The 21,272-nt window shown below is 53.4% G+C and overlaps 1 protein-coding gene across 6 annotated transcripts in view; it reads right to left on the reverse strand.

The window, feature by feature from the left end:
- Ephb2 (EPH receptor B2) overlaps window positions 1-21,272 on the reverse strand; it is a 186,784-nt gene that overhangs the window by 81,889 nt on the left and 83,623 nt on the right. For 2 of the 6 annotated variants that reach the window (XM_076565444.1, XM_076565443.1), the window contains exons 1-2: window positions 12,464-12,751; window positions 11,618-11,940 (exon numbers count right to left, since the gene is read on the reverse strand). The exons of the other annotated variants lie outside the window; for them this stretch is intronic. In XM_076565444.1, the coding sequence (XP_076421559.1) occupies window positions 11,618-11,870 (253 nt within the window). In that variant the 5' untranslated portion in view covers window positions 11,871-11,940; window positions 12,464-12,751. Of the gene's footprint in view, window positions 1-11,617; window positions 11,941-12,463; window positions 12,752-21,272 lie in introns of those variants that run through there. 6 annotated transcript variants of the gene reach the window in all.

The raw sequence follows: 21,272 nt of genomic DNA on the forward strand, positions 1-21,272 counted from the left end.
CCCCCACCATCTCTTCCTCCTGGGTTCTTCTCTATGCCTTGGCTGACCCATCCATCCACTCACCTACCTAGTCATCATCAACCAGCTTTCCTGTATCCTTATCCATGTACTGGTGAACCTATGGACCCATCTACCACGTCCTCTATCTCCACCAGGTGGCCACTCCCTTTCCAACTCATCGACATCCATCCATCCATCCATCCATCCATCCATCCATCCATCCATCCATCCATCCATCCATCATCGACCTCCATCCATCCATCCATCCATCCATCCATCCATCCATCACCGACATCCATCCAGCCATCCATCCATCCTTCTGTCCTTCTAGTGGTCCATCTATTTATTCAGTCATCCATCCATCCATCCATCCATCCATCCATCCATCCATCCATCCTTCTAGTGGTCCATCTATCCAGTCATCCATCCATCCGTCATCCATCCATCCATCATCCATCCATCCATCCATCCATCCATCCATCCATCCATCCATGTCCCAAACTCTTACCCCTCACTCCCCTGTTACCCTCACCCATGGAGCACCTGTCTGTGTGAGGCACTTTTCTGTACACAGGGTAGATGAACAGCACAGGGAGGAGGAAATCTCAGACGAGAAAATCTGCCATGAGAGGAAGCTCTGGCTCTAACGTTGCCCACAGAATGACGCCACACATTGATTCCAGTACCTCGAGTTCCACTGCCTGAGAAAGATGGTTGGAGGAAGCAGTGACAGTTCCTAAGGGCATGAGCATCCTGGCCCTCAGGTAGCAGTTCAAAAGAGACTCTCATGCACGCTATGACCACCGCCCTTCCTTAAAGGCTGCCCCCAACACCTTTACGGACGATGAGATGTGTGAAGCTGAGTTCGAGGCAGGCAAGTTCACAGAATGCAAGCCCAGAGAGGGCTTCCGGGAAGAGGATCAAGCAGACTGAACTGGGAAGAGAAGGGAAGGGAAGGTTAGGGGAACGAGGCCAGTCAGGCTCCCTGTGTGCACTCTGCTACCTGCAGGAAGCTCATGGAGGAAGGAGCAATTTAGGAGAGGGCCCTTTCTGGTAAGATGCAGTGTCTTCTCTGGGGTGCGAGTGGACCCTGCTGTGTTTGGGATGCAAAAAAGCTAAGACTTGGGCTTGCCTAATTTCCCCCAGTCATCAAGGGCAACTCAGTTGGTGCTTGGATACAAAGACTATCACAGGCTCTCACAAGCCCTGATCAACCACTGCCTGGCAGGCAGAGGTGGCCGGTTCCAAGCAGGAATCCTAATTGCATGCCTCTGGGTCCAGCTCCTTCCTCTAGTTTCTGCCAGTGGGTAGGGACTGGGAAGCAAGGGATAGAGGCTTCTGTGGGTGCTGGAATCAGTTGGACAGTAGGCCACGTGGTGTGTGGCAGGCATTCTGGGAGCCTGTCCTGGCTCTGGTCTGAAGGCCACTGTGCCCTGTCCCAGGACTGGTCTCCACTGCCAACATACCTTTGTCATCATTTTGGTCTGCTCTAGGATGGTGACACCCACCTCCAGCTCAGTGACCCATCAGACCAAGTCAAGATGTGCACATTCCCAGGGGAGTAGACCTTTAGAAGTCAGAAAGACATGGGCTCAGGCACACGTCTGCCACTGAGGGGCTCTGAGATCTCGGCTAAGCTGTTTCCACCTTAGTGAAACAGAGATGACAGTCGGCACGTCCACTTCCCTTCCTCGGCAGGTCCTCTCATCCCTCTACATTCTGAAGCACATGAGCTCCAGAGGTGGCACTTGAGGACAGGACAGCGGATAAAGTCCTTGAATGATGCTGGGAGGAGAGATGGTTGTTGCTAGGTACCAGCTGTGTGCCAGTTACAGGACTACAGTAAATCAGAACAAGTTATATCCTTGTGTGATAAGCAGTCACTCGGGGTTAAAAATAGAATAAACTTCCTTTCCTCCCTTCCTTCCTCCCTCCCTCTCTCCCTCCCTCCTTCCCTTCCTTCCTTCTCATGTAGCCCAGGCTCTCCTAAATTGCCGTGTAGCTGAGGCTGGTCTTTGGAGTTCTGGGATTATAGGTGAGAGCCGTGGTGCCTGGCTTTCCAGCCCTTTGTTTTTTATGCTGCATCATTCTGCTGTGGACGTTCTTGGTCGAGATGGCTCAGACAGCACAGGGTGCACCATGTAAGCATGAGCACCTGAGTTCAGATCCCCAGCGCGCACATGGAAATCCAGGTGTGGTGGCTTGTGTCTGTAATCCCAGCACCTTGGAGGACACGGGGACATTCCTGGGCCTTGCTGGCCAGCCAGCCTAGTTGAAATGGCAAGGTTCAATGGAAGATCTCATCCCAGAAAGATGAAGATTGAGGGCTGGAGAGATGGCTCAGTGGTTAAGAGCACTGACTGCTCTTCCAGAGGTCTTGAGTTCAATTCCCAGCACCCACATGGCAGCTCATAACTGTCTATAACTTCAGTTCTAGGGGACCTGACACCCTCATTCAGACATACACGCAGGCAAAATACCAGTGTATATAAATTTTTTAAAAAGATGAAGATCGATTAAGGAAGATACACAATGAAAACCTCTAACCCCCATCCCTATGTGTATACAGATGTGTACCCACATAAGTACTCAGACATACACACACCGGGGGGGGGTGGAGAGGGAGGGAGGGAGGGAGGGAAAGAGATAGAGAAAGAGAGAGAGAGAGAGAGAGAGAGAGAGAGAGAGAGAGAGAGAGAGAGAGAGAGAGAAAGGAAGTTTATTCTATTTTTAACCCTGAGTGACTGCTTATCACACAAGGATATAACTTGTTCACATTTACTGTAGTCTTGTAACTGGCACACAGCTGGTACCTAGCAACAACCATCTCTCCTCCCAGCATCATTCAAGGACTTTATCCGCTGTCCTGTCCTCAAGTGCCACCTCTGGAGCTCATGTACTAAGTCATACATGATCCTGTTGGCACTAGGATGACATCTGTCAAGCAAAAGCTAGCGTTGGCTTCAGAATGTCTCATAAACCAATGGACAGGGCAGGAAAGACCCTGGATATGATCAGCACAGAATATGAAGAGCTAAGATCAGTCAGCCCCAGTGTCAAGACAGGGAGTGGACTCATGGCCTTTGCTGCTCAGTCCAGGGGCCACAGTCTCCACCCAGCATGGCCAGACAGAGTAGCAACCTGGCAATCGGAAGAAAGTTCCAGAATGCAGGAGAGACAGGGGGAGCTGAGTGTACTTGGGTTTTGTGAGTTTTTTTTATTTGTTTATTTTATGTACATGGGTATTTTGTCTGCATGTGTAAACTGCACACCAGAAAAGGTACTGGGAATTGACCTCAGGACCTCTAGAAGGGCAGCCAGTGTGCTCTTAACCACTGAGCCATCTCTCCAGACATTTGGGTTTTGTGATTCTTAAGACTGGCCTCTATAGGAGGCCATGCCCCGCCTCACTGTTCCATTTCTAGACATTTCTTCCCCTTGCAGCTCACTGGCTTTTAGGTATGTAACATCTGCCTTCATGTGTGGCACATTGGAAAAAAAAATCTGGGTTCTGATTTCCAGGTGCCACTTAATGGCTGTATGACTGTGACCTAGCTTCACCACCTCTCTGGCCTGCCCTCTTTTCCTATCTTTCTGGGACCAGCCCTCCTTCCTTCCTTCCTCCCTCCCTCCCTCCCTCCCTCCTGGGTCTCATGTGTAGCTCAGGATGGCCTTGGACTCACTCTGCAGCTGAGAATGATCCTGAATTTCTGATCTTTCTGCTCCACCTCTGGAGTGCTGGGATCACTGGCACGCACCACCACGCCTAGTTTTATGTGGCTCTGGGTTATCGAAGCAAGCCCTCTACCAATTGAGCTGCATCCCCATGTTTTTTTGAGGTGAGGCCTCACTCTGTAGCCCAGGCTGACCTGGGACTTACAGCAATTCTCCTGTCTCAGCCTTCCTAGTACTGGATGAGAGCTGTATATCGTCATAGTCACCTCTTCCTAGAGATGTTGATACAGATTCCATTGGGGTCTTCAGGAAATTTCCACTGGTGCCCTTTGGGAAGACCTGGGCAGAGTTACTCCCAGGGAGACGGGGCTACAGGCATGTGTGTGGCATGGAGGTTTTATGAGTAGAACTGGAAGGCCAACCTTGGTCTCAGATCTTGGGAGAGTTCAATCTCCCCCATCACTCATCTTTTGGTCTAACTGGCCCTGGGGGGTGTTTATAGGCCAGGGAGTCAAACCAATGCCCCATCTTACACACACACACACACACACACACACACACACACACACTATCCAATCAATTTGCAGCAATCCAAATAAAAGCCATTAGTTGTGGCTTCCCTGCGGGAGACTCCTGGGGCTTCTTCCTCACCAGGCTCCCAGGAAATTGATTGGCAATTACTGACACTAATGGGGGCCAGGGAGGCCTGATGATCTCCCTGATCTCCCCAGCACTCTCTGGGGACTGGGATGACATGTCAAGATCTGTCAGGCTGAGTCTGTCCAGGGGCAGCCAAGACCCCAGATCTGGCCAGAGATAGGCCAGCCAGCTGGGGTGAACCCCCCGAGACCCTCACCCTTTTACTTATTTATGACTCAGTTTGACTCATGGTAACTTAATGGTGCTACTGGGGTCGTGCAGATGGTGGGTCTGGTGACTGGAGGATGGTGGGGGACCAGCGCAGCCTCCAGCCCTGACCTTTAACCTGAATCTCTGATCACATAAAGGAGGCCTCAGTTCGCACAGGAAGTACAGGGCTGAGAGGGACTGGCAGGTCACCAGAGGCTAGGAACAATGGTAGAACAGAAGATAGCTGGGAGAGGCAGTGGCTGGCGCCTGTGTGTGTTCGTCTGTTCATTCATTCATTCATTCATTCATTCGTTCGTTCGTTCATTCATTCCATCCATCTCGTCCTCCTCCCCACTGCCTCTCTCTGTGTTTCACTTGGTAGCTCTGGCTGGCATGGAACTCATTATATAAACTAAGCCAACCTTGAACTGTGCCTCTGCCTCCCAAGTGCTGGGATAGTGGGTGTGTGCCACCACACCAGGTCTGAAGCTAGAATTTTGAGTCAGAATGAAAAGTCTCCACAAGACAAGCAGGAAGAGGCACAAGCTGGCAGCATCTGTCCTCTATTGCAGATGACACTGTCCTCTGAGGCACAGGAGGAGAAGGCACTGCCTGACGCCTCACAGCATGGTTCTGGGGATCTGGGACCAGAAACGGACCACAACTACCAGAGGACTGGGAAGTGAGGATCCACCATGACAGTGTCACCAACCGGCAGAAGCCACCATTTGAGGGTGGGCATGGAACCGTGTCTAGTGGTAAGGGAGCCAGGTCAGCCGGTGAGGATGATCAGCGTGACAGGTTGAGCATCGGGGGTGGGGGTGGGGGAGGCAGAGCCAAGGGTCCCTACAGGGGGCATGTCAGCCCTGAGATCTGGGAAGGGCTGAAGATCAAGAAGGTAAGGTGGAGAGAGGACTTCCAGCCATGGAAGCTGCTTGGGTGCAGGCCCGAGGACAGGCATGTCCGGGCTGAACCTGTACAGAAGGGAAAGGCTGAAAAAAGCCAAGGACGATGGTAAAGACCTTCCCTGCAGGTGAGCTGGAGTCTGAGCTCTGCTACTGGGAAGATGTGCTGCGTTGATGAGGAAGGCAGAAGCGACTGAGGAGGCTGAGCTCCAATCCTGAAGCTGACAAGGCCGGGTCCAGGGCAGGGTGGCGGGTCCAGGGCAGGGCGGATAGTGCGCTGCAGTGATAGTGACTTGCATGAGATACTGTGGAGGAAATAATTAGCCTGAGGACAGGAGCTGGAGGCATGAGGAAAGAGGTTACAGGTGTGAGTCTGTGGACCTGCCAGATGTTCTGAATTTTAAGGAGGGATGGGTCAGGCTTCCCTGAGAGCCCTTAATGAAGACAGACCACAGGATCCAGGGGAGGGTGAAAGGGCTAGCTGAAGTGAAGTAGTTGATGGACTGAGGCCTAGAGAGGTTAAATGCCTCATTCAAGGCCATACAGCTCAGAGTATCCCCCCATTGGAGGGTTAAGTCCCCAACCCACACACAGGTACCTTACCAGAGTTCCTCTCTGGGGAGAAGCTGGCATAAGTTACCAAGCAACTGCCTGACTCCTAGCTGGACCCAGGACACTTGGGTCTCCAGCTTCCTGTCCCACCTGCTGGGTACAAAGCTGGCAGAATGTCAGGCTGGCCTTAGTCCTATGGGTGAGACCCCACTGCAAACAAGGGTGCAGGCCACACCAGGAGAAGGTAGTGCTCTTCTTTCATGCCTGTATTTTGTTTTGTTTTTGTTTTTCGAGACAGGGTTTCTCTGTGTAGCTTTGGTGCCGGTCCTGGACCTCGCTCTGTAGACCAGGCTGGCCTCGAACTCACAGAGATCCACCTGGCTCTGCCTCCCGAGTGCTGGGATTAAAGGCGTGCCCGGCTCTTCCGTGCCTGTATTGCTGTTTGCTAAGAGCCGGCTGGCTGGTGTCTTTCCTACCACCTCAGGGAGCTCTCGCCCAGGGCCACCCCAGTCCCTGACAACCCCAGGTAGACCAAAGGCCAAAGCCCTCGATCTCCTCACTCTTTGAGAAGGCCCCCAGGACAGAGTCTGAGCAGGACGGAGTTCCTGACAGAACAAGGCCTCAGTGGCTCTACAACCAGGAGAGCAGAATTATCATCTAGCAACTGGCATGGGCTGTGACACTGGTGGGTCTGAGTTCTGATTCTGCCTGAGATACTTCCTGTGTGACCTTAGTCACTTAACTTCTCTGGGCCACTTTTCAGCTGCAAAAATGGGGGAGATATCAGCACCTGCTTCCATGGGTGCCAGGTGTTAAAAAACAATCAGAACAGCTCAAGGGTAAACACGGTGGGGTGCCACAGGTGGTGACATCAGCACCACACTGGCCTGGCCTGGCCTGACCCCGTGGAGGGAGCAGGCCTGCTTCTATTTATTCTTCTCCCCACTGGGACCGCTGTGGTGTGCAGCAAGGTTTCCGGTCCACTGGGGTATCGATCTTCCTATCTGCCAGGACAGTGGGGTGGATTCGGCGCCTTGGCCTGTGGGCTGCTGTGGATCCCCAGCTGGGAGGCAGCCTTCTGCTGACAACCCTACAAATGGGTCGGGGAGTCTCAGAGGCCTGCAGCATGGTCCCGGGCTCCTGGGAGGCCAGTCAGCACCGTGGATTGGGGACTTGGGCGTGGCTCCTAGCCCCAGAGTGACGCTGGCCTCCTTCCTTAGAGCTTGGACACCTAGGAGGAAGACCTAGAATGAGATTCAGCGTTCCTACCATGGGAGGGGAACTTGGAGGCCTCGGTGCCCGTCACAGGTTTTGCATGCCCGGGGTCTGACTCTGGAGTTGGGGCCTTAGTGAAATTGCCACCTTGAGCTGCCTGAGAACAGTTTTAGCCTAGCGGCCAGGTGTGGTGGCACACCCTTTAATCCCAGCACTCGGGAGGCAGAGGCAGGCCAATCTGTGAGTTCGAGGCCATCCTGGTCTACAGAGTGAGTTCCTGCTTAGGTGGGGCTACACTGTGAGACCCAGTCTCAAAACAAAGAGTTCTCCTCCAGGAGTGACAGAGCTGGAGAATCAGCAACAGGGATGCCGTTGGGGCCGGGAGAGGGAGGGATGGAACAGCACTCCAGGTGGAGGGAACAGTACGAGCGAAGGCCTGGAGGAAGCAAGGGCCCATGAGAGCCTCAGGGCAGACTAGGAAGGGAAAGAGTTTACCAGCCCTGGGTTGGGGGGTCTCTCCCTAACCCATCAGATGTCAGAGATGAGATGGGAGAGAGACAGTGGAGCCCGCAGGACAGGTGAACAATTCCCATTTTTTACGGATGGCCCAGAGAGGTTAAGTAAGTATCCTCAGGCCTCACAGCATGTGAGGGGTAGATCTGGATTCTCAATCCCCTTCCCTGCTGCCGACACCCACACGCCTTCTGCTCCTCAGAGTGGCAGATGCTGTTTCCCAGACTGGGACCCCGGAGAGAAAGCTGGACGCTCACATTGCCATCCGTCCACCCGCAGTACCTCATAGATCCTGGCCCTACTTCCTTCACGGTTTCTCTGGAAACCCTGAAAAACAGCCCGGCAAAGCAGAACGGATTCTGGAATCTTAGACAGTCTTTGGAGCTACGCATGGCTTCCACGACTGAGAAACTGCTTCCAAAATGCCCAACTGCCTTCAGAATCTTTGAACAGCCCCCAAGGCGTGGGCTGAACTTGAGCATGGAGGAGGCCCGGAGCCAAGGAGGGCTCAGGCCAGCCTCCCTGGAGACTGCCTCCCCGCATGCATGTGCTGTGCGCCCCGCTGGGGCCCAGCAGTCAGCCACACTTGGGAGAGCCATGTGAAGACCTAGAATGGGCCAAGACTCTGAGTCAGTCCCAGAGGGCACAGTGAGGTCTCGCTTGTGACCGCAACCTCGGAAAAAAATCACTTCTGTTCTCTGGACCTCAGTCTCCCTGTTTATAGAGGAGGGTTTCGGTGTGAGGTTTTAGGGTGTTTGAAGCCAGGAGTCGGGGCTCAAACTCCACTTTAGTCTCTCTTGGCTCTGAGGGTGGTAGGCAGTGAAAGGCACTTTGACCCCAGAGAGGTACACAGGGGGCCACAGTAGGCCCTTGCCCACAGAGCTCCACAGCCATGGCATGAACCGACCTTTCCACTCTTCGTGGGACCGGGTTTAGCCTTTCGTCGTCCAAGAGTGCCTCTGGGGTACCCTACACACCTGGCAGCCTTCATGTGTAGCCACAGAGGGCAGCGGCTTCAGCCACCCAGAGCGGTCTCCATAGTGACGGCTCCAGAGCCAAGCCTGATGTTTGAAAAAACACTCATAAAGGCACAACAGACGTGTCCCAGATGACCCATGTGTGTCTGTGGAGCGAAACATCCCAGGCTGGCCTGTGCCTGTTCAATGTCAGCTGCCAGTGGCCTTGATGGCCTGGCACATACCCAGCGCTGGGCTTGGAGTCCCTGTTTCCTCCCAGCACCTCTGGGCCCTACCTCAGCCCTCCCACCTGCCTCCCCTGAGCCACTCTGAAGGGGGCTGTACCAGAGCTGTATTGGGCATCTTAGCTGTGTGACTTTGAGTACATACATCTACCTCTCTGAACCTCAGTGCTCTCATATCTGGGGTGGGCACGAGGAGGCTACCAGGATGCACTGCAGGCGGGTGGTGGTTGGAACTGGTCAGGTCTCTCCGTTCACCCCACTTCCCAGCATACCCTGCATAGGAACACTGGACCACGTTTCCCTCCGGCTTCCATGGCACCTCAGGCATTAGCAGCTGCCAGCCTACCCGCTGCCACTCCTGTCAATCTGAACCACAGACACCAGGGTCACTCTCCTCATTGGGATGGGCTGAGGTGACATTTGTCAGGACCTCGGTGAACAACACAGCTGTCCTTGAGGATCTGTATGATGTGGTTCCAGGACCCCCTTAGGGCTCCACGAACCAGATACCCCAGTCCCCTATGTAAAGGGTGGTGTTGTCACAGAACTTGCACGTCTTCCTGTGTCCTTGAACCCTCTTGATGGTTCACAGTACCTGGCAGAGTGAGTGTGCTGGGTGAAATAGCTATTCCTTCAAATGTGTTCCATCTATAGCTAGCTGAGCCCACAGACGTGGAGGACATGTATGCAGCGCTGACTGTATACACAATGAAATGGGCGGGGGCATCTGACTTCTGAAGTACAGACCCAGGGAGTGGGCTTGGGGTATCAAGGTCCAGACCAGGGGATGGCAGAGAATAGACATGCCCCTCTGTTTGCAAGGGGGTAATGGCCCTTTGTAAGTTGGGAACACCAGAAGTCGAATGTGGGAAACAGGATCTAACCAACCGAGCACGCTGGCTCAGCCACACACCGTGCTGCTGAGGACCCTCTTGGTCCAGGGGCTGCCGTGGAATTGTCACCACTGGCTTGGTACCACACTGCATACCACCAGGCCAGAGAAGATCCAGATTTAGACCTGAACCATGGTTCCCAGTGAACACGCGTTGCTTTCATACCCTCGTGAAGCTGAACCGACACATACACCAGGCTCCTGCCCACACTAACTGGGAAAAAAGTCCTGCTGGGTCCCGGGCAAAGGCCTTTAGGTGAGAAAGATCTGGCCTTGCTCCCTGAAGCCTCCACTGGCAGCAGAGACGCCTGAGGCTCATAAAGGAGCCACCCAGGATGGTGGCCCCGTGGTGGTGGGGGGACGTACAGTCTAGAAACTAATGGGAAGCTGTGGGTGTACCTTTCCCATCCAGGGTTCCATGATACTCATCACCATCCTACCTCCCAGCTGCACCCCAACCCCGTTTGTTTCCAATCTTCTGCCTCTACTCACACCCTGTGGAGACAACGCTTCCCCAGGAGCCCGACGGCCACTTGGGACAGGAACTCTATTCCCGCTCGCTCGTATTCTCATCTCCAGGGTTCTCACCCTTCATTCTTCTCCCCCCAACCCCTGGTGCCTCCCTCACCCTACATCTACCTTCAAATGGCCCCAAACACCCCGTCCCAGCAGGCAGAGCCCATGAAGACAAATCCTGAGCTTGAGTTCCAGTTCCACCAGTTAGGAGCTGTGTGATCTCTGAGAAGTCCCGGAACCTCCCCCAGCCTAAGTTCCCTCAGCTGGGAAACAGAAGCAGAGCCCGTGCTAAGGTTTATAAGGATCAGACAGGAGGGTGGGTGCGGTCATGTCTGCAAACAGAGCAGAACTAGGTTGGGACTGGACTGCAAAGAAGGGTCACGGGGGCTGGAGAGCTGTGGTCAAGAGCATATACTGCTCTTCCAAAGGATGCAAGTTCAATTCCCAGCACCAACAGCAGGCAGTTTACAACTGTAACGCCAGCCCCAGGGAGATCCGACTCCCCTGGCTTTGGGGACCTGCATTTATGTAAACATATCCATACACAGACACACAGACATACTCACATATGCATAAGTTTAAAAAATAAATACACCAGGTGGTGGTGGTGGCACCACACGCCTTTAATCCCAGCACTGGAGAGGCAGAGGCAGGCAGATCTCTGAGTTTAAGGCCAGCCTAGTCTACACAATGAGTTCCAGTTCAGCCAGGGCTACACAGAGAAACCTTGTCTTGGAAAAAACAAAAATGTAAAAATAAAAATAAATAAAAGAAGTATATTGGCCAGGTGATGGTGATTCACATCTTTAATCCCAGCACTTGGGAGGCAGAGCCAGATGGATCTCTATGAGTTGGAGACCAGCCTGGTCTACAGAGTGAGATCCAGGACAGGCACCAAAACTACATAGAGAAACCCTGTCTCAAAAAACAAAACAAAACAAAACAAAAAGTATATGGGGGGGGGGGCTAGGCTAGGGAGATGACTCAGTTTATAAGGTGCCTGCCACTCAACCACAAGTTTGGGTCCCCAGCACCCATATGAAAATCTGAACATAAGGTCTGGAGAGACGGCTCTGCAGTTAAAAGTGCTCATTGTTTTTGCAGAGGACCAGGGCTCAATTCCCAGCGTCCAAGTGGTGGCTCACACCCCTCCAATAACTCCAGTTCCAGGAGATTCAGTGCCCTCTTCTGATCTCCACGGGCACTAGACACACATGTGGTGCACATACATACACACAGGCAAAACACTCATGTGCATGAAATAAATAAATGGATACACACACACACACATACACTTACATATCTCCAGGCATGGCAGTGCATCTGTAATCTCAGTTGGGAAAGTCGAGACTGGAGGATCCCTAGGAGTAGCTATAGTCAAACCAGTGAGCTCTGGTTCAGTGCGAGGTCCTGTCTCGGGAAATAAGGTAGAGTGATGGAGGAAGGCACCTGATGTTGATCTCTGGCCTCCACATGTTTGCGCACTTCCACACACTGAAGTATAATGGAAGGCTTGAGTTGCAGCTTGATTGGTAGAATTCTTCCTGAGCATGCTTGAGGTCCAGTCTCCAGCACCCCATAAAAATGGGGGCAGTGCCACACATATGTAAGCCTAGCAGTAACTGGTGGAAACAGAGGGATCAGAAGTTAAGATCATGCCTGGGTATATAGTGAGTTCTAGGACAACCAAGGGATACATAGTGAGACCTTGTCTCAACAAACAAGCAAACAAAGTATAATGAATATTGAACTGTAACATAAGTATGTAATAAAATATCCAATTACTGCATTACAAATCATCAGTGGCAGGGGTTCTGGGTATCAGGGGGAAGCTGGGCACACACACACACACACACACACACACACACACACACGAGAGAGAGAGAGAGAGAGAGAGAGAGAGAGAGAGAGAGAGAGAGAGAGAGGAGAGAGAGAGATCTGTGCCTAGGGAATGTGGCCTTTAGCCATTCATTCCCCCTTCTATCCCTCCCTCCCTCCCTCCCTCCCTCCCTCCCTTGCTCCTTCCCTCCCCCACCCATCATGTTATCCATATGGTCACTCTACACCTGTGGGACACCTGCCATGCCTGGGGAGGACACGGGCAGAGCCGTCTATTACCAATTTTTAACCTATTTAGACATTTACCCGCGTCTATTTATCCATTAGGTAAAGTGACACTAGGCAGGCTTGCTGAGTCCTTTGAATCCTCACGACCGTTCTCACATACCGCTTACAATAAAGACATGGGGACCAGGGGCTGGCTCTACGTGGGTGGCCCTCTGGCCTTAATGCCACATCTCTGTTCTCAGGGCTGGTCTCTCATTATGGTGGGTGAGCCTCCCACTGTCCATGGCTCCCAACTTCCCTTAATCCCAAGTCCCTCTGACTTGGCTGCACGGCTCTGACACCTGAGTGCCACCTGCCTTGTGACTCCCAGGGCCTGTGACGTCACCCCTCCTTTGTTCATTTGTCCAAGTGTGCCCTATGACTTCACAGGCACCAGTGGAAGCCTAGTGGAAAATCCACAGGAGGCCCATGTGCCACCTAGTGCTTCTGAACCCCAGGCAGGGTCGGCCTCACCATCCTTATAAGTAAGAAGGCCATTTGCTGGGCCAGGCAAGACCTGTGGAGTGACAGAAGCTGACAAATGGGATCCAAGTCCCCTGGATGCCCTGCTCCTCCCATACACCGGGGTAGATGAGGCTTATCTTTCCAAACATCCGGAGGGTCCAAGAGGGGTGCCCATGTACCCCGGGTTGCACAATGAGGCAGGGCTCTTTATCTCACCACCCACAAAGGATAGATATGCTTGGGGGCAGTGTGCTGAACGCAAGTGAGCAGGAAAGCCAGCTTCCACGGTACACCCAGATATCCTGAGTGCAGTGGGGCTTCAGGGCGGACAGTGACTTGCCCTGTGGACGTTAAGGGCAAAGCATCAAAGGAGGACCAAGAAGAGGTACACGGAAACTCAGGATCCAGTGTTGGGGTCACATACATTGGAGCTGAACTTGGGGCCTGAGGCATAGGCTGGAAAAGTCCTCTGTAAATGTTCATTCACACTTGGAACTAAGAAACATTAATTTATCCAACCCCATCATTTTATAAGTGAGGAAATGGAGGCTCGGAGAGGGCAAAGGATGCATGCCATGATGCATAGTAAGTGGGTGGTTAAGCCAAGACCTGACTGTTCTGACCATGGTATAGGCCCTTGTCACCCCACTCCAAGGACAGAGAAGAAGGGGTTTTAACAAGAGGCCACTTGGAAGCTGTCATGGGGCCAGGTGGGACTGGGGAGCCACAGGGCCTCCTGTCCCAATGTGTACCTTCCTGGGTGTGTCTGGATGTCTGAAAGGCTGCCCTGGGAGCTGTCATCTCTCCACCTGGTGGGGACAATGGATCAAGTGACATCGCAGGGGATGAGTAACTGGCCAGAAATAAGGAGCCTGCGTCAGGGTCTGGTGGGGAGGCCGAAGCTGGAAGATGAACGACCTGTGTTGACAGCCTTGTGTCATCAAGTGTGGCTGGCCCTTGACACACAAGACCCTGCATCCTGCCTTGTCCCTGCTATTGGGATAGTCCCCAGACATTTCTCAGGGATGCTGCACAGGGGGCCCTGAGTGACCTGGGGCTATGCTCCTTCTTGGACTTGGGGAAGTGAGGCCCAGAGGGAAGGGACTAGCCTTGAGCACACACTGAGCTAGTACAGGCGGGACTCTGAGGTGAGAGTAATGGGGGGGGGGGGGGCTGGAGCTTGGAGGCAGCAGGAGGGACCAAGCCAGTGACCCAGCAGTCAGTTCATCCCTCACCTCCCAGGATGCTTAAGGAACTGAAGACAGGCTCAGGGGACAGGCCTGGCACTCCTCCTGTATCCACTGATGCCCTTTCCTGACACAGGATCATAGTGGCTGCCATGGGTTCATATTCCCATCTCCCAGGTCTTCCTAGGTCAGTGTCCTGGTCCCCAGCATAAGAATTGCCTGGTCCAATCTTAGCCCCCAACCCCAGGAAAGGTATTAAAACATCTAGGCCAATGGCCCGACAGGCTGCCTGCCTCACATGCACACCATGTTTACACTGAATTATTTCCCTGGAAAGCCCTCTGGCTTATCTTCACCTAGAAGACTCCTATTTGGTCCTCTGCTGTGGATATTGCTATATATATATATATATATATATATATATATATATATATATATATATAAATAAAACACTGATGGCCAGTGACCAGGCAGGAAGTAGGTTGCCAGGCAGGAAGTAGGTGGGACAAGGAGAGAGGAGAATTCTGGGAAGCGGAAGGCTGAGGAGGGACACTGCAGCCACCACCAGGACATGCAGCATGTAAAGACTCTGGTAAGCCACCAGCCACGTGGCAAGGTATAGATTTATAAAAATGAGTTAATTTAAGATAAAAGAACAGTTAGCAAGAAGCCTGCCACGGCCATACAGTTTATAAGTGATATAAGCGTCTGAGTGATTATTTTATATGTGGATTGTGGGACTGCGGGGCTTGGGGAACCTGGAGAGAAGCCCTCCAGCAACAGTCCTCAAAGCCCAGCCTAGGTTTGTTTCCTTTGTGAACACACATACTACTTCCAGAACCAATTCAAGTCAGCTCGCCTGTCCTGGACTCACACTGGGGCAGGATGGATCTTAACACAAGTGCTCTGGAAGGGGAAGGGTCTCACTCTCATCTCATCTCACAGCACACGCTGGGTCCCCTCTGGCTACCGACAAAACTGAGCACTGTGTACAGCATAGTGCCTGACCTGCTCTAAGATCAGGAAGGGGCCACTTCTAGGACAAGAAGTAGATGCTTGGAATCAGGGGGACCTGAGTTCAAATCTTGCTTCTCTGTGTCGGGTGGGACAGATCTATGTCAGTTTCCTCATTTGTAAAATGGGAATAACTATACATACTTTGCAGAGAGATGATTGAACCCTCTGCCCGGTACATAATAAAGGAACAAATGCATATAGTACACTATGTTACGTAAATTAACACAGCATATTCTAACAAGAGCAAACGAAGACTATGGTGGCCTGGAGACCCAGCTCTTGGGGGGAAAAACCATCTTCGGAGGGGCTGCTCTGATCTCAGACACCCTGCACCTCAGCTTAAGCCCCTCATAATTGTCTCTCTCAGAGCTGACAACACTCCAGGCCAGCTGGTGTCCGGAAACTGCCGAGGGTCCATCCTCAAGTCCCGCATGCAGTCATGGAAGCTTCTGCAACTCATTCTGGGAGATGGAGTGAGGTGGACCAGGCTGGGGTCAGGGGGTCACAGGAAGTGGTGCTGGGGGGTTGCCAGGGGACGTGAAAGGCCCTGCAGAGGCACCACGGAAAACAGGCCAGGCTGCAGGAAACGGACCCAAAGCTGACGAAAGGCAGACGGATCCCAGGCCTGGGTTCTAAGCTCTAAGCTTCCCACATCTCCCAGAAGCTCGTGTGAGGCCGTTTGAACACTAGCCTCAGCGTCTCCAGCTCTGGGGATCACTAGGTCCCACAGCAGCGCAGGGTAGGACGCTAGCCCAGCGGCAGCCTGCCTTTGGAGCTGCAGAGGCAAGACTCTGATGTCCGTCCCTGGGGAATTACTAATTTAATGCCTATGCTTCCTTCTCCCCCCGCCCCCGCCCCCGCCCCCTCATAGAAGGAGGGGCTGGGTGTGGCTCAGTTGCTATAGCGCTTGCCCAGCATGTAGGAGGCTCTGGGTTCAATCCCAAGCATCACATAAAACCAGGGAGGGGCGGGTTCATGCCTAGAACCAGCCTTCGGGATGCAGAAGCAGGAGAATTAGAGGTTTATGGTCATTGAATTTGAGGCCAGCCTGGAATACACAGAACCCTGTCTCCAACTGAGGCCAGCCTGAGCTACAATGAGACCCTGTCTCAAAAGAAAAGAAAAAAATCCATGTCTTCCATCTCATCCCTTCCTGAAGCGGTATTCAGGGCACTCATGTTTCTCACTGCCCCTCTAGGGCACGGGGTCCTAGGAGAGGACACAGGGGCGGTCCCAACGGCAGCAAGCAGGGTGCAGAGACAGGAAGGTGATGTCCCTTGAAGGTACCCTGGCTGGACCTGGCATTGCAGGCTGCTCTCCGACGAGACGAGCGAGACGAGCGGGGCCACCGTCCCACACCCCTTCCCCAGCAGAGGAAAGCATTCCCACCCCTGCCTTCTCAGAGGCCCCTCTGAGCAACACCACGGCAATAAAGGCACCCCTGTGTGTCTCTGGGGAAGCCGGGCTGGGGGTGGTGAGGGGGGCCCACAAAGGCCCCCGCAGCTGCGTGTTTGCAAACAGGGGAGCTGAGCTGTGCAGAGGGGCTGAAAGCAGTAATTGTCTTTAATTAAAGGAGGTTGGAGGCAGCGCGGGCTTTGACAAAAGAGATTTCCAGCCTGTGAGCAGCTTCAGCCAGCACTGGATCTGGGCGCCCTCGGCTTTGTCCCTGTGGGGCCTGGCCCCGTGGAGGGCTCGGCCAACACCTGCCTGCTGGGGGTGGGGGGTGGGGGGTGACGCAGAATATGCACCGAGGGACCATGCCAAGGATCCAGCTCGGCCTCACTCACTCCCTTACACACCCACTCGTACAGTTAGCACAGTGGAGCGCTTGTGATGTAATTGCGGTTAGTGCTCCTCCTGGGTGTGCTGGGACACAGCTGCGGCAGTACCCATGGCTGAGAGGTTCAGCAAATGTAGACGCTGGTAGGTAGAACTCACCCTGTCAACATTAGCCTGGCATCACTATTGCTCTTCCTATCACTGCAAAGCATCCTGTTTGTACCTCCTGACAGCAAAAAATGTGAGCAAACACTGCTGGCTTGGGTTCAAATCCCGGCTTTGCAGCAGCTTATTGACTGTGCAATCTTCAGCCGGTGACTTCCTCTCTCCGTGCTTCTGCTTGTCCACCCATGAAAGGAGGGTGATCAAAACCGCACATCATTCATAGGTTATATGAGGGTCCGACTGATCCTATGGTGTCCACTCTGCATCCATGGCCATTGACCACAATTCTTTTATTCAACGCTACCTGTCTGGAGTCTCTGGAGGCATTCAGTTGATGGGGAGAACTCTGGTGCAGTAGGCCAGCTGGGTTCCCCAGCCTCAGTTTCCTCCCTCACACAGGGAGGTAGGAAAGGACTGCTCTGTGTTTGGGGGAGCTTGGCAGGCAATTCCTGTGGAAGCAGGCTTCTCTTAAGAGCAGCCCTGCCCAGCCGGCTCTTGCTCCCCATGCATACAAATGGGCTGGCTTCCCACCCCAGGCAGCCGCTCCTTCTTTTGTCTTCTCTGTCTTCTCACACCAGGCTTGGCCTCAGAAGCATCTGCAGCCCCCACAGCCGGCATGCACATGCTAGTGAGCCTCTCTCCCCACAGGTGCGTGAGTGTGAGCGCACACACAGACTCATGCACCTGTCTGGTTCTCGCTCACCAGCTCCTACCAGACAGAATCTCAGCATCCCTTCAACACGCTCCTAGCTCCACGACCTCCGGGTCTGAGGTGCGTAGGAGAAAGAGGCTGCTCCCAGTGTCTGTCCCCCTCCAGCTGGCTGGTCTGGGTGGTCGAGAGAGGTGGAGGGAGGGGCAGAGGGTGAGCATCTGGGGCCAGCCTCTTGGGTAGTGGGAGGGGAAGCCCTAGTCTGCTTCAGAGGAGGGAAGGGCAGGAAGACCCACCTTGAGGAGTGCTGTGGAAGGCTGGGAGATACTGCACCCCACACCCACTCAGGATCTGAGGTCCTCGGTTCATCTATTCAGGGAGAGACGAGGCTGTCACAAATGGGGACAGGTGCCTGAGCGCCAGGCGTTGTTCAGAATCAACAGGCCAGACCTCACGTGGCCAGTGTGGGGCTGAGATGCCAGGCAGCCAATGTGGGTTCCAAAGGAGAGTGGGCCCTTACACACACACACACACACACACACACACACACACACACACACACACACACGACTCTTGCTCTGAGAGAGCAGAGAGAAGAGGGGCAGACTCCGAGTTAGACCAGGTCTCATCTATATCACCCATTGTCTCCATGACCACGTGACCCCATCACCTCCAGCATCTGTGAGGAGGGTAGGCCTTGAGAGCCCCTTTGGTCTCCCTTAGAAAGCTATTTAGATATTAGCAGGCTTGCAGGGCATCGGGGAGTGGACCCTTCCCTCATACTCAGCAAAAGGTAGGAAACTTGTAAAAGTGGAATCAAAACATTGGAACTTAGTTACAGAACAAAGGACTGGGGTTGCAGTGGCCTGACCGGCCCTGAGAGAAGATGTGACTCTGAGCCCTGCAAGGTCACTAACAGAAAACTAGCCCAAGACTTTCTGTCTGTCTGTCTGATCTTTTTGAGACAGTGTTCTCTGTGTAACAGTAGACCAGGCTGGTCTGGAACTCACAGAGATCCACCTGCCTCTGCCTCCTGAGTGTTGGGATTAAAAGTGCGTGCCACCACTGCCCATCCAGAGACTTTCTTATAAAGCACAAGGACTTCCTATTATCCCTCCTGTAACAGTCAATTGCCATGGTTGTGTCAATCACTTGCCTAGGAAAACAGTGCTCAGGACAAGCTGCCTGTTCTAGAGACCTGAATTAATGAATCTGGTGTGTGTGTGGGGGGGGGAGAGGGTTGTCGTCCTCTGTCACTATCCATTTTATTTTTTGAGATGTGGTTTCTCACGGAGTTCGCCGGCCAGGTGGACCTCAGGGATCTTCCTGTCTCTGTCCCTCCAGCACTGAGATTACAGACATGTACCACATGCAGCTTTTTTATTTTGTTTTGGTTTTTCAAGACAGGGTTTCTCTGTGTAGTCCTAGCTGTCCTGAAACTAACTCTGTAGACCAGGCTTGGCTCAAACTCACAAAGAACATTTGTCTTTGCCTCTGGAGTGCTGGGATTAAAGGCGTGCGCCACCACACCACCGCCTGGCCCCACATGCAGTGACGGTTCAGTTGTCAACTTGACACTTCCTAGAATCAACTGGAAAGAGACTCTCAGGTAGGGGCTGTCTAGATCAGGTGGCCTGTGTGCACGTTGGTAGATGATTACCTTTATTATATTAATTGAGGGGGAAGAATCACGTGGACACCACCATTTCCGGGGCCTGGGGGCCTGGACGGTAAAGAGTGGCGAAGCAGAGCGAGCGAGCGAGCGAGCAAGTGAGCACAGGCATGCGTGCATTCAGCCGCTCTCTGCTAGACTGTGGACGGGACAGACTGCCTTAACTTCCCTGTTATAATGGGCCATAACCTTGAATTACAAGCTAAACTGTACCCCTTTGAGCCCAAGTTACTTTTGCGAGAGTGTTTTACCATGGCAACAGAAAATGAAACTAGGACATGATGCTTGTCTGGCAAGCATGTTACTAACTGAGCCATCTCCCCAGCCTGGGACTTCAGGGAGAGTCCAAAGCCTGCCCTAAAACATGTCGACTTGGCGGTCCCTTCCATCGTCACCCACCCTCACCTCCGAGGGTGTGCACTCTCCTGCTGTACAGGAAACCAGGGAATTGAGGGGAGTCCAAAGCAAGATCTCCTCAAAGGGTGAGTCCCATTTGTCCGGCTCGTGGCTTCTTGGTCTGCCCCTTTGACCTTGGGAACCCCAGGGCTGGGAGCAGGGCTTCCCCGGCATGATCCTGGGTGGGGTGGCTGGACCCCCCCCCTCTTCATCTCCGCATGCAGCTGTGAGAGTGGAGGCCATGGCACCTTCCTCCTTTCTCTTCAGAGCCTCTGCTCAACACTGCACACGTCCTGAGGGACTTCGGTGCCTGGCCTGCTCCGGCTCCCATGGGCCTCACACTGGACCCTCCGCTCAACCTCCTACCACGGCAGATGAGATAGCAGGGACAGAGCGGGAGGCCCCTGGTCAGGGCACAGAGGGGACATGGGACTTTGAGCAAACACGCAATAGCACACAGGCAGCAAGGAGAGCACAGGCCTGGCCAGCTGTCCCGAGGATCGGATCTGAAGATAAGGAGACTGTGGGCACCATGTCCCTCTTCAAGGGAAGCTTGGGTTGCTTCCTGAACACAGCTTGGCTCCAGAGGATGGATGTTTTATGCTGCAGCCACAGTTCTCCTGTGGTCCTGCCCTGCCCAAGTAGGCAAGCAGCTCCTCTGAGTCTCAGGGAAGATGGAGAAGGGGCTGTAAAGACGGGAAGAGGAATGTAGATGAAGGAGAGACAGCATGTTGGGGAGGCAGAGAGAGGGAGGCAGTCCAGGAGCCCTTTAGGGGAGACCCCCAAAAGAGAAGAAGGGAAAATAGATGGGGGTGGGGGGAGGCATGAGAGGACGGAGGGAGAGCGAAGTTCAGAAAGAGTGGACAGGGTGTGTACATAAAGGCTCCCTGTAGAGGACTGGGAAGCCTTTGAGAAGCCTGGCCTGGACAGATCCTTCATGCTCTCCATGGTGGGGTGAGGTATATGGAAAGACGGAGAGCTGGAGGGGACAGGAGGAGAAGCCAGTCTTAGGAGCCAGCTGGGAATGAGGCCAAGGGTGAATACGTGGGGCTGGGTTCTGTGAGTGTTTCCAGAATATGAGTGGAGTGTGCTCGGGCCCAGGCAGGTGTGGGCACCAGGGTAAAGTGTCCCTTCTCTCTCAAGGCCACATACTCTGCCTGTCCATAGCCCTAAGAGCTGAGCTGCAGGTTTGACTTATATTGAATATATCTTGTGCTCACAGGATGGGAATGGTGCAAACAGTTTGAGGTGGGGAAAGGGGGAAATGGGTGGATTCCATCCACTCACCCACCCATCTGTCCATTCTCTACCCACAGAATACCTCCCATTTGTAGGTCTGCAGTAGCAATCTCCAGCAGACCCAGCCCACGGGAAGGTCCTGTCCTGAGCACAGTGTGGTTCTATCAAGAGCCATGCTCCAGGATCTGGCCCTAGTGTTTGCTCACCTGTAAGATGGGGTGTAATCCCAACACCCCGGGCTTGCTGAAGACCAGGCAGCATGCTAGAACAGGGCCGTTT

Source organism: Peromyscus maniculatus, chromosome 2 (genome assembly GCF_049852395.1).
Source record: "Peromyscus maniculatus bairdii isolate BWxNUB_F1_BW_parent chromosome 2, HU_Pman_BW_mat_3.1, whole genome shotgun sequence".
Classification (NCBI taxonomy): Eukaryota; Metazoa; Chordata; class Mammalia; order Rodentia; family Cricetidae; genus Peromyscus; species Peromyscus maniculatus.